Genomic DNA, 12,188 nt, shown 5'->3' with positions numbered 1-12,188 from the left:
CATCAAAAGTTAAAAAAGAAACTCTCTTTAGTTCCCTATTTCTTTTCATTCAAGAGCCTAGAATACGTGTGTGCTTGCGTCTCAGCGTCTATGTTTGTGCATAACATCTCTCTACAATGCTCTTTTATCTCATATTTTCACCCAAATGATAGAAATAAATGAATATACATATTGACACGAACGTGTACAATCAATCAACCAACCAATCAATCGATCAATCAATTAATAAAAAGATCAATCAATCAATCAATCAATCAATCATTCAATCAATCAATCAATCAATGGTCAGTCTATCAATTAATATATACATTAATTTTAATAATTAATCAGTTATGCAGTCAATCAATATTGATTAATCAATTATCATTCAATAAAACAGGCAACCAATCAATCAGTCAGTCTATCTTTTTCATTCAGAGTTTCAATAAATAAAGTAAGCTAGCAAGTAAAGTAATCAGTGGATCATCCAATCAAAAAGACCAACCAACCAATCAATCAATTATTCAATCATCAATCAATCAATCAATCAATAAATCAATCAATTAATCAATCAATCAATCAATCAATCAAACACTCACTCACTCCCTCAACCAACCAACCAACCAATCAATTAATCAATCAATCAATCAATCAATGTATGAATGAATGATTGAATGAATGAATCAATCAATCAATAAATCAATGAATGAATGAACGAATGAATAAATAAATAAATAAATGAATGAATGAATGTATGAATGAATGAATGAATGAATGATTGAATGTATGAATGAATTATTGATTGATTGAATGAAAGAATGAAAGAACGAACGAACAACGAATGAATGAATGAATGAATCAATCAATCAATCAATCATCAATCAATCATTACTCTGACTTATCAATCTTTACAAACCTTAATCGTTCGTCAATTAACCAAATGGCATTCAAATCAAGTGGAAGCTTCTAAAATTCATAGACCTGGATAATAACTTTTCCTTTAATATAATCTGTAATAGTATAGTTTTTATTTTGGTAGCTTGACTAAATGATGATCCGTCAAAACAATTTATACTTGTGAGTTTTATGACCATGTGAGAGGATGATATCTTTCAAAATAAGGGCCAAAGTGACCTGAAAGAGTTTTGTTTTACTGTCTTCGAAATATCAAATGAAACTGCAATGTGATCTTTATATAAGGACCCAATGATATAGAAACTGACAAAGTGCAACCAATGTGATTTGCTATCATGATGTTAGGCATACAGTGTCAATTCTAACATTTTATGTTATAAAGGTTAATAGCTTCAGACAATACTGTTGGATATATAGTTCTCTAATCATTTTTGACATATAAAACAAAGAGAATATTCCACTGGTTACACTCGTGTTACAGAGAACATGATGTCATATAATTTAAAGCACTACATGCACTTACAAGGTAATAGTTTTAAGTCCACGAAAGACCGAAACAAACTTATCATAAATAGACAATAATTGATTTTTAATGAATATATACACTTGCATATCTTTAGAATCTTCTTTATTTTTCTGAATAATTGGCCTCATATAGCACAAGAATTTAGCCAAATAATTTAACAAAGTGTTACATTTGGAATAAGCGAACCTACACTTTTCAATTCGATTCAACCGATCGGTAGAGGTATATCTCCTCCCATCGGGCTCCTAAGAATAAAAAGAATGAGCGATGGATCTACGGGGGTACTGGTTAAGGACACAGTCGCAGGTAAAGGAGATGAACCTTAAATGACATTTGACGGTTTTTTTTTTTGGGGGGGTGTCTTTTTGTCTGGTGACCAAACGCCAATCATTATAGGTGATGACTGTTCGGTGTGGAGATCGGGGGGGGGGGGATTCCTGACTCTGCGCCTGTCAAACCACCTCTTAAGGCAGAAATGTAAACCTGCTACTAGTAGTATATACTAATATCGAAAATTCAAGTATCGTTCTTACTGAGGTAAGAGAACAACAACTTGCTGTAAAAACGTGTATTTCGTTAAATTACAATGGGAAGGTAAAACCTAGGAGTTGCCAATAAAAACAGACGTGTGAAATACAGCTCCTGAGATCCGACTATAATAATGCGAATGATGTACATGATGTAGGCAATCAAGTGTTATCTTATGGAGTAAAGCCACCGATGACTCGATAGTGAGGATCACGCATCATGGCAATTAGAGCTTGCAGAACCTGGGCGACATTCTCGGCTGATAAGATACAAGCAATTGAAACAAACGGAGATGAAAAAGTTAGGTCAGAAAAAAAAACATATCAAAAATTTGCATTAAACAGTGTTATCATGCTAGCTTGTCTGCAGGGGCGGATCCAGGATTTTCCAGGGGGGGGGGCATTTTGTCCAGAAATATTTGACATCCAAAAAAAAGACAACAACAAAACGGCATTCACTTGCATAGTTATGAACGCCATTCTGCGCTAAAACAATATTTTACGACTCGATTATAATGACAGTTCTGTTATAGTTATGCCGTTTGATTTTTCTTCGAATCAACATTTTGTTGGGGTGGCTTGCCCTTTATGAAAAAAAAACCAGATCTATTTTGATGAAATTCAGTGATATCAAAAACCTGATCTGTTATTACCTCTGTATTGGCACGCAACTCCTATGAATCCAATATTACACTGACAGAAAGCTCCAATGCCATCCACAGAACAATGACCTTGTCTGTCACTACATGTATTGGTTCCAGCATAGAGCTCATCACATAGGAATGCTATACGTTCTCCTTCACTCATTCCGCCATCTCCACCAATAGCACCACCATCTGGAAGAAAACAAATGTTCAAAATACTGCAAACAAAATATAAGCTAAAACCACATAAAATGACCAGGGAACAGTGAAGGGGGGGGGGGAGGGGGTCAATGAAGGTAAACAATATTCAGTGTCAGGGGCGGATTCAGGATTTTTCAAAGGGGGGCCGGGGCACATTTTCCAGAGGAATATTTGACAAGCAAAAAAGGTCCTCATTTGTGTATGAACGACATATTCCCATTAAAATTACGTGCTGTGACTTTCAAAAGGGGGACCACTTGTGTAAGTACGCCATATTTACATTAAAAAACTGATTATAACTCTCAAAAGTGGGGCACGGGCCGAATGTGCCTCCCCCTCAATTCGCCACTGTCCAGTGTGGTCTAAACATGTGCGAGAAGGCAAAAAAAATAAACTAAAATTAAACATGCCAACAGGATTAAAAAAAAACACACCAAAATTAGAGCTCACCACAAAACAAATAAACATTGCAGTTCTCGATTCATAAAATCCCAGTGAAAAGGTGTGAAAATGTTGGTAATACATTTTTTAGTTGAAAAGGGCACGATCATAACCATTTCAAATTTTTACTGTTATTTTGTTAAATGCACTAAATCCTAATCCAACCGGCTCAATAACTTATGAACAGTAATCAAAACGGATGAGAGATAAAGAAATCGTGGGAAAAGTTTAATTCATTTTCTCGATCTATGATTAATGAATGACAAAAAATAACTAAATGGCAAAATGATTAAATGAATAGATAATATGTATTAACAATTGGATAAATAAATAAAAAAACATAAATTAAAAATGCTGAATACATTAACAAAGAAAAATTCAATGCATTCACAAACAATAAAAACAAACAAACAGAATAATAAGAATATTTGCTTGCTATACTGGGAGAAAATATATATTTGCTGAATTTTAAGAGTACTATTGATAGCCGCCTCAGATCATTTCATTTAAAGGCTTTCCATAAGACAATCGCCCTTAATGCATTTTCTTTCAAAATCAAAAGAAAAGATTCCCCAAACTGTTCATTCTATAAAAGAGACCCTGAAACAATTGTGCATATTTTTTGTGATTGTCCGGTTGTTAACATTTTTTTATGGGACGATCTTGTATCTATACGTAACCAAAAACAACATTAGAATATTATCATTTCCTCCTTTTTAAAGATATTTGGTATTCAAGGTGATAATCTTTTAACATTCATTTCCTTGCTTTCAAATACTATGTTCACTTTTGTAAATTTAATAACAAACCCCCAATATTGTGGAATTCAAAGCTCGTATCAAAGGCATTAAGGATATTGAATATTTTTTGGCGAAGAAAAATGGTAAATTACCTGTAATTAAAAAAAAAGAGATTTAATTTTTCTTAAGTATCTGTCTCTACAAGCCTATACATTCTTAAGTGATACTCTGTTTAATCATGTAAATAACTTGTTGATTTGTTTGATTTATATTGTAATTTATACTTTGATCAATAAAGATTGAAAGAAAAAAAAGAATATTTGCTCGCTATTCATAAAACTCCTACCTTGTGTAGAGTTAGGACGTTCTGTTCTCATCACCTCGTCATCGTCATCATCATCGTCGCCGTCGCTGTCTTGGTCTACAGTCGTTTCTTCGTTCATTGCTTGGGTTGTGACCTCTGGTCGTCTGGTTACTTCTGTCACCTGTACAACATCGTCATCATCTTCATTATCACTGTCGTTATTGCCGCCGTCATCGACAAGGGGGCTCCTCTCTCCTATGAAATACACGGGTGTATAAAGTACAGTCAGACATTTTTAACAAGCCCCAAAGGTGTCGGGAAAAAAATTGACATAAGTGATTTGGCCGTACTTCGCGGGTATTAATTTTTTCTCTTTCCTTTTTATTCATTTATTTTACAGTTCGATATAAGGGCTGACAAAACCATTTACCAGAAATGTTTAAATTTTTTTAATTCGCATTTTGAAGAAAATCCTGCGCGACTTCTGTAATAAAATAGCCTGGAATTGTACAATCAGAAGAATAGAAAAAGATTAACTGTCCTTGCATGAGAAATGACATGCTGTCTCAGTAATTAATCTTTTAATTTCATCATGAAGTTTACACACGGATAGTAATCTAAAAAATGATGATACAAGAACAAGATTTACCATGAAATGAAGAAAGAGAGAGAGAGAAAAAAAAATACAGGAGTGAGGATGAGAGGAGGGAGGGTGCAACGAGGGTGGAGTATTTGGCAGGGGTGACAAAGGGATGGAGCTGTCCTGGCATGGAGTCAAGTAGGAGGCGGCGGTGGTGGTGATGGTGGGGGGGGGGTGGAAGAATGGGGGTGCATGGGATGGTTGTAGACTTACCTTGTGGTGTGTTGATGGCATCCTGACAGAGATAACCACCCCATCCTTCGTAACACATACAATGAGGTCCGATGTTGTCTTCGCGACAGTAACCATGGTTACTGCAATTATTCGTGCGAATCATCATGACTCCACACGTTTCACGCTTTGTACGTTTACCTGTTGAAATAATGATTACGTGGATATTAACAGTAATAATTTTTTAAGATAATCTCGGATGTCACAATAAGTAAAAAAAAAATAAGACCCTCAGTTTTACGAACATAATAGTCGAAACGTGTAACAGCAATGATCGATGGATAATAATTTGAAAAATGGAAGCATATTGTTATCATTCGAATAATCTACATACTAAAATCATTTTCATAAGGTAAAATACGACATGCGGCATCATCGGAAATTAGTTTGACCCTATCTAGCCCCCCTTGAGATTTCAGCTGTCGACTGCATGATCGCGCCTAAAACTGGCACGCAAGAGGTCTGGGACACAATTTATAGAAGTTTATTTCATTGTTTCATTGTAAATTGTTAAGAAATCTCAGCATGTTTGTAACCATGAACAGGATGAGTAGTTTATTGAACAATAATTGATGCGAGCGCGAATAAGCACGAGTCAATTTTTTGTGATTTTCTTACTTAAAACATGGATTATGCTTTACTTCAAATAGGGTATTTCATTTTGAAAAAGGGCATTTTTTCCTACGAGAATTTAATACTTTTTTTGGGGGGGGGGGTAGGGAGTGTCCTTGCTCATCCCGATTCCGCCGCCCCTGTTGTAATATTCTTAGCAAATTTAGCAAATCAGATATCATTCTCCTATGCATTTATTTTTTTGGGGGCAATTTCTTATGTGTAATTTTGAGTCTGACAAGCACTTACAAAATGTTGCGTAATTTCGGAACCGTGTACCCGGGCGTCGAAAATGTGGCCTCAAATTTGCCCCCCCCCTCCAAAAAAAAAAAAATCGCGTGGAAAAGATATTGCCCGAAATGTTTTTATACCTTCGAGTCCCCCTTCCCCCTGCCAAGATAGGAGATATAATCGGTACATTTGAAAAATGATGCGAGAGAAAGTGCGAGGGGTGGAACATAAATCGATAATCGATAAATCAATAATGGAATCGATGTGCGTCTGTGCGTGCATGGGGGAGGGGGTGTAGCATAAGTTATTGTTATTTCGCAAAATAGCGAATTTGATTATTTATATTCCACTTCTTGCAATTTCTCTTGAATTTTTTTAAACAAGTAATATTGAACCGGTTATCACAATTATAAAGTGCACCAATACAAATTTATTTCGATTCTGTTCGAGGGTTAAAAAAAATGATAATAGGTGAAATTTATATTGCTCCATATCCACTCTGCAGAATGCCAATAAAAGAAAGTATATGTAATAGTATAAATTAAAGTAGGACTATTTGACAATAAAAATGAAAACTTACCTAGCGATGCTCCATGCACAGAAAACAAAGCAATCGTAAGAAACGCCAAAACACAACAACCAAATCGCACCATCTTTGTTTCTATCTTAATTTCAAGGAGGATATAAACAGTCAGTGTTTTCAGGAGGAGAGTTTGGAGAGAGAGTGAGAGACTGGCTCGATGATCTGATATGGCTTCACCAGATTTCTTATTAGGATTCAGATGTAAACAAAAGAGGTTGGGAGTCGAGTGCGGGGGCGGGGGAGGATGGAGAGATCTTACGGGATGAGTTGACTTCTTTTACCAACACAAGCAGGGCCTCGTTTCATAAAACTCGTCATGATAATAATTGACAATAGTTTAAAGCTACTGAAATTGGTTATAATTACTATCCAAACAAGCAACCCCTAGAAATCGTTCCCAGGTCCCTGCAGTATAGAAGTAGAAGTAGTAGTATAGTAGTAGTAGTTGTTGTAGTAGTAGTTGTTGTAGTTGTAGTAGTAGTAGTAGTAGTAGTAGTAGTAGTAGTAGTAGTAGTAGTAGTAGTAGTATTAGTAGTAGTAGTAGTAGTAGCAGCAGCAGCAGTAGTAGCAGTAGTAGTAGTAGTAGTAGTAGTAGTAGTAGTAGTAGTAGTAGTAGTAGTAGTAGTAGTAGTAGTAGTAGTAGTAGTAGTAGTAGTAGTAGTAGTAGTAGTAGTAGTAGTAGTAGTTATTGTTGTTGTTGTAGTAGTAGTAGTAGTAGTAGTAGTAGTAGTAGTAGTAGAAGTAGTAGTAGAAGTAGTAGTAGTTGAAGTTGCTCATTAATCATCTATATTTACAAGTAATTAATTTCTTTCCGAAAAAAAGCCATATGAAATGATATATTCCTGTCACACAAAAGAATATTTATACTGGAAACAAAAGGAATTGAACCCGAATTCATAATAATTATGACCTTAAATTCACCACAAAGTGTTCACTCGGGAAATATCAAAAGAAAAAAAAATATTATCACCCTCCAAAAAGGTCTGAATATGACTCACCCTCTCTCTTTTAATTTCGTGTTCTACAATTATCTTTAGCAATGAAATATTTTAGGCAACTGGGTGCGGGTTACCGTTATGTAACATTTGTAGACGCCAAACTCGAAACAAATCGTGCAAGAGAGTCAAACATTGATTCAGCAAATAATGCCAGCTTTTCCACTTGAGATAAGAAACGCTTTAGGAGAAATTACAAACAAGAAAGTTAAATATCACTACCTAACAAACACAGACGATCCTTTTTACCACAAGACTGAAATGGGAGTTATCACAATGATATTTTATTTTAAGTGATTAATTGCTTTACTCTCGCTCAGATAAATTATCAACAATGCTTTTTGTTTTTGTACACCGAACGCCAACACACTCCTTGCGTGATAATAGACTTTTGTTTATTGTTAGGCCAATAAGGGAATGATTGTTTTCTTTGTATGTTATGCTGTGTAATGTTCCATTGTAAACAATATTTAAAGACTATTCCATTGTTCTCCAGTCAAAGTATTACATGTACCCAAAACCTGGTCCTGAAGAAATTATCATAAAAAACTATACATGGACACAGTAAAGGAATTGAATTCTTGTTCACTCGTGATATAAATAAATCATGTGGCTCCAAATGTGAACTCTGTAAATTATCAACAATGCTTTTTGTTTTTGTACACCGAACGCCAACACACTCCTTGCGTGATAATAGACTTTTGTTTATTGTTAGGCCAATAAGGGAATGATTGTTTTCTTTGTATGTTATGCTGTGTAATGTTCCATTGTAAACAATATTTAAAGACTATTCCATTGTTCTCTAGTCAAAGTATTACATGTACCCAAAACCTAGTCCTGAAGAAATTATCATAAAAAACTATACATGGACACAGTAAAGGAATTGAATTCTTGTTCACTCGTGATATAAATAAATCATGTGGCTCCAAATGTGAACTCTAATTGGTTGAAAATTGCAATTTCTTCAACTTGCCCTTGAATTTAAAGGGTAAAAGTCTGAAAACAAAGATATCTTGCAGGTGCATATGCTGCATGGCCACTTTTCATTACCTATCATTTCCAATTGCTTCACTCAACTGAAAAGATTGATATGTTTTATTATAATTAATCAAACTAAATTCAATTCAAAGTTATTCAACACATGTCATAAAAGCACATTACAAAATTTATATAAGTATTACAAAAAGTGAGATAAACATAATAACTATAATAATAAAACAAAAGGTATAAACATAATGAGAGTGTAAGGAGAGCAGAAAGGAGGAGATTCCTTTTATAATCGCTACCCCCAACAAAATCCCCAAAATACAAGTTATATAATTTGACACATAAAAAGCAAAGAGAATATTATACATATATGACAACAACAAAAAGTTATTATAAACATAAGCAAATTGGCACGCGGGTTGTCTGGGACATTATCTACAAAATCGTACAGTAATTTATTTCATGCGAATTGCTATTAAGTCATTATATTACGCGTCATTAGTATGTGAAATCATACTTTTTCCTCTAACTCCCTAAATAAATCTCCAAATGTTTTCATTTTTGGTATACAAACTCGTTGTGGTGTTCTTCGCAAGTGTACATGAACAAAATTGCCATATCAAATCATTTTCCTATGTATTATAATGTTTTTTTTTTTTGCAATTTCTTATGTATTTTGGGTTTTTTTTTCGTTGAGGGGGAGCATCCCCCCCCCGGCCTAGATAAGGTTAATTTGTGCGGGCTTAATATCAAAATGTGCCAGAAACTACATCAATTCAAAAATTTGTTTTTCTTCATGGACATGAGCCCTGTTGAAGATGCATTCGTCATATCGTTTACAAAATTTGTCTTAAAGGTTATTGTTGAAAGAATTGGAAGAATCCTTCGGGAGTTCACTTGGATAAATTCACTTTCCGAGTAGCAGAATTATAACAAAGAGACTTATGAAGGATTGGAATTCACTGATACTAAACGCAAATCAACCGAGTTGGTTTCTTAGCATACATTTTAGAATAACATTGTGATCTGTGACGCCCATCAATGCACACGTCACAAAACTTTTGTTACATGTATCGAGGGTCAGTTATATTCACGACTGCAAACAAGAGTGCCGAGTATTTTTACAGATTATACTCTCCTTCAAGCTTTAAAAAGTAAAACTAGGGAGAAAGCAACAACCCGTACCAGGACGGGCAGGGTGAAACTGCCCGCTGACAGAAGAGATCTGATTCGGAAATGTTATGCCGATATACTTACAAAAAATAAGTTGTTTTACATCTCACCACATTTTCCTCATTTAATGCTGACATATTCCAAAATCTAATCAGATGAAATCATTTAGATTTACCTCGAACACAACAGGAGATTTATAAATGGGAAGAACGAGGAGGATGAAAGATATAGACTTTCAACATTAATGATAATCGTTATTCTGTAGTAAAAATATCACATACATTCCTAAATGTTATGTTTTAATTTTGTTTTTAAGTTGAAGTAGCCGCCATTATCAATATGGTATGAATCGTGATCAAATCACTTCTAGTTTTACCACTGAACATTAACAATGAATAAGGACCTGGTCTGGATATCAAGGGTCCCTACTCTCAAGTAACCTTGAGCGGGGGCCTTGAGTCGGGCTTCCGTTGCTAAAGGACTCTTTGTAGGGCCTGTTCTATTCAATCAAGCCAGCTTACAACCAGTTAATCTACTCCACCCGTCCGTTACACGTGCGCAAACAATCACCACTTATAAGGTTTCTTTTTTAATCGTGTCTGTTTTCCAGGACAGAGGATACATGTTCTTATTCATATCTTTCCATTCGGCATTAGATCTACATTTTCTGCGTCATCACTCCACAGGCAATCTCCGTCACCACCATCACCACCCGCCCCCACCCTGTACTTCGCTTGCTTCATCTGGCTCTCACATATTTTTTCAACCATCCCCCACCCTCTCTCTCTCTTGCTACCTCCGCTTCCTGACATATACGAAAACACAGACATATAATGGATGGTTATTCCATTTTCCCCATTTCTTCAAGCGTATCCGATTTCTGGTGTTAGGATAATCCAAGAGCAATTTTTCCCCGAATCAAGTTCACTTCAGGGCATAACAATTACTGTTATGATAACTTTACCTTCCAAATGTAACAGCCATGTTGACATGACCCAACAGTCAATTAAAATCAAGTATTTCATGAAAGATACCATTGGATGGTAAATTTACCATAATAGTTACTTTTATGCAACGGGCCCAGGTCAGTTAATTCGGAAAAAAAAATAACACACCAGGGAGACGTTGATATCCTAAGTACTGATCTTCACATTATTTATTTTTAAAATGGTAATCTTTTGTAGTATCTTACATGATGCATGTCAAACATTCGCAAACTTATCATTTCAATATAGTGATGTACATTCAACATCAATAACAGATTCAGAATCATAACAAGTCATATAGGAATGCAATCTACTATAAATTGGAACAAAGAACAGGTAGTTTACAAAAAAATATAAGCTAGCAAGAGACAGACATCAACCATTGTCCTACCTGCCTATGTCATCAATACCACAAGAAGCATAATGATTACAGTATTTTAACAGAAAGTACATCAACCTTGGGCCTGAGTTAAATCTAACCCATCAAACTTCAGAACCCCAACTTGAAAAGATTTACAAATTAAACAGTCCTTTTTGCAGAAAGTTTGAATTTTGGAGTCTTGACTGGATCAGATCTTATTCAATTTCTAACTTGATTTGTGGCTTTAAGAAATGCATCTGAGGGATGCAATAACATCAGCCCCCTTACAAAATTCATTTATCTTGACCTTGAACTGGGTCAGATCCAGCTGATTTCATAACTTGACTACTTCAATTCAAAGACTGGGTATTAAGGAATGTGTACATAGATAAACTATTTGTTTTTACAGAATACATGTAGGCCTAAAATTAGGCAAACAGCTTACAGCTAATAAGTAAATTCCAAACTTTCTTAAGTCCAGAGTTAACAATGACATTTTTATGTATTGTTTCATATTCCATGCTTGCCTATTAAACAGATGTAGCATAACTACTCATTTTCTCTTTACTTTCATGTACATGTATGTTGTATACAAATGTTGTATACAATCACAGTTATGAGAGAGAATCTCATCTCATAACAAATTTTCCCACATATATTTAGTAGGTTATTGCATTGATCACATATACAATATATAAGTTCTTCACTTTAAAAAAACAAATTGCACATAAGCATAAATATGAATTTATTACTACTGTATATGATACATTTATTTCCCGTTTATCTTATGGAATTAATTCTAAAATTAAGGAGCTTTTAAAAACATGAGAGAAGGAAAAGAGAATGAAAGATTTAACAAGTGGAATGCCTCTGGCCGTCTCACCTGCATCACGCGGTTCAATATAGCAGCAGTGCTGACTTTGAATACTACTCTAACTCGCACAAGATGTTCAGTGATACATGGTTACTCTTATGTCCACTTTTTATGAACTAGACCAATAAACTTACAGAGATTCACCAAAAAACCCCAACATGGCCAAAGTTCATTGACCTTACATGACCTTTGACCTTGATCATGTGACCTGAAACTCAAACAGGATATTCAGTGATAC

The 12,188-nt window shown here is 34.9% G+C and overlaps 1 protein-coding gene across 1 annotated transcript; it reads right to left on the bottom strand.

The window, feature by feature from the left end:
• Positions 1-1,772: 1,772 nt before the first annotated feature.
• On the bottom strand, positions 1,773-6,743 carry LOC121418016. The gene is made up of 5 exons (XM_041611719.1): positions 6,572-6,743; positions 5,131-5,289; positions 4,320-4,532; positions 2,601-2,783; positions 1,773-2,207 (listed from the first exon to the last, which is right to left on the bottom strand). The coding sequence occupies exons 1-5, from the start codon at positions 6,642-6,644 to the stop codon at positions 2,122-2,124; spliced, it is 714 nt and encodes a 237-aa protein (XP_041467653.1). The 5' UTR covers positions 6,645-6,743; the 3' UTR covers positions 1,773-2,121.
• Between the last annotated feature and the right edge of the window lie 5,445 nt (positions 6,744-12,188).

The sequence above is a fragment of the Lytechinus variegatus genome, chromosome 7, assembly GCF_018143015.1.
Source record: "Lytechinus variegatus isolate NC3 chromosome 7, Lvar_3.0, whole genome shotgun sequence".
NCBI classification, from domain to species: Eukaryota; Metazoa; Echinodermata; class Echinoidea; order Temnopleuroida; family Toxopneustidae; genus Lytechinus; species Lytechinus variegatus.
The sequence above is the reverse complement of the archived record's forward strand: the minus strand, read 5'-3'. Positions and strand labels throughout refer to the sequence as shown.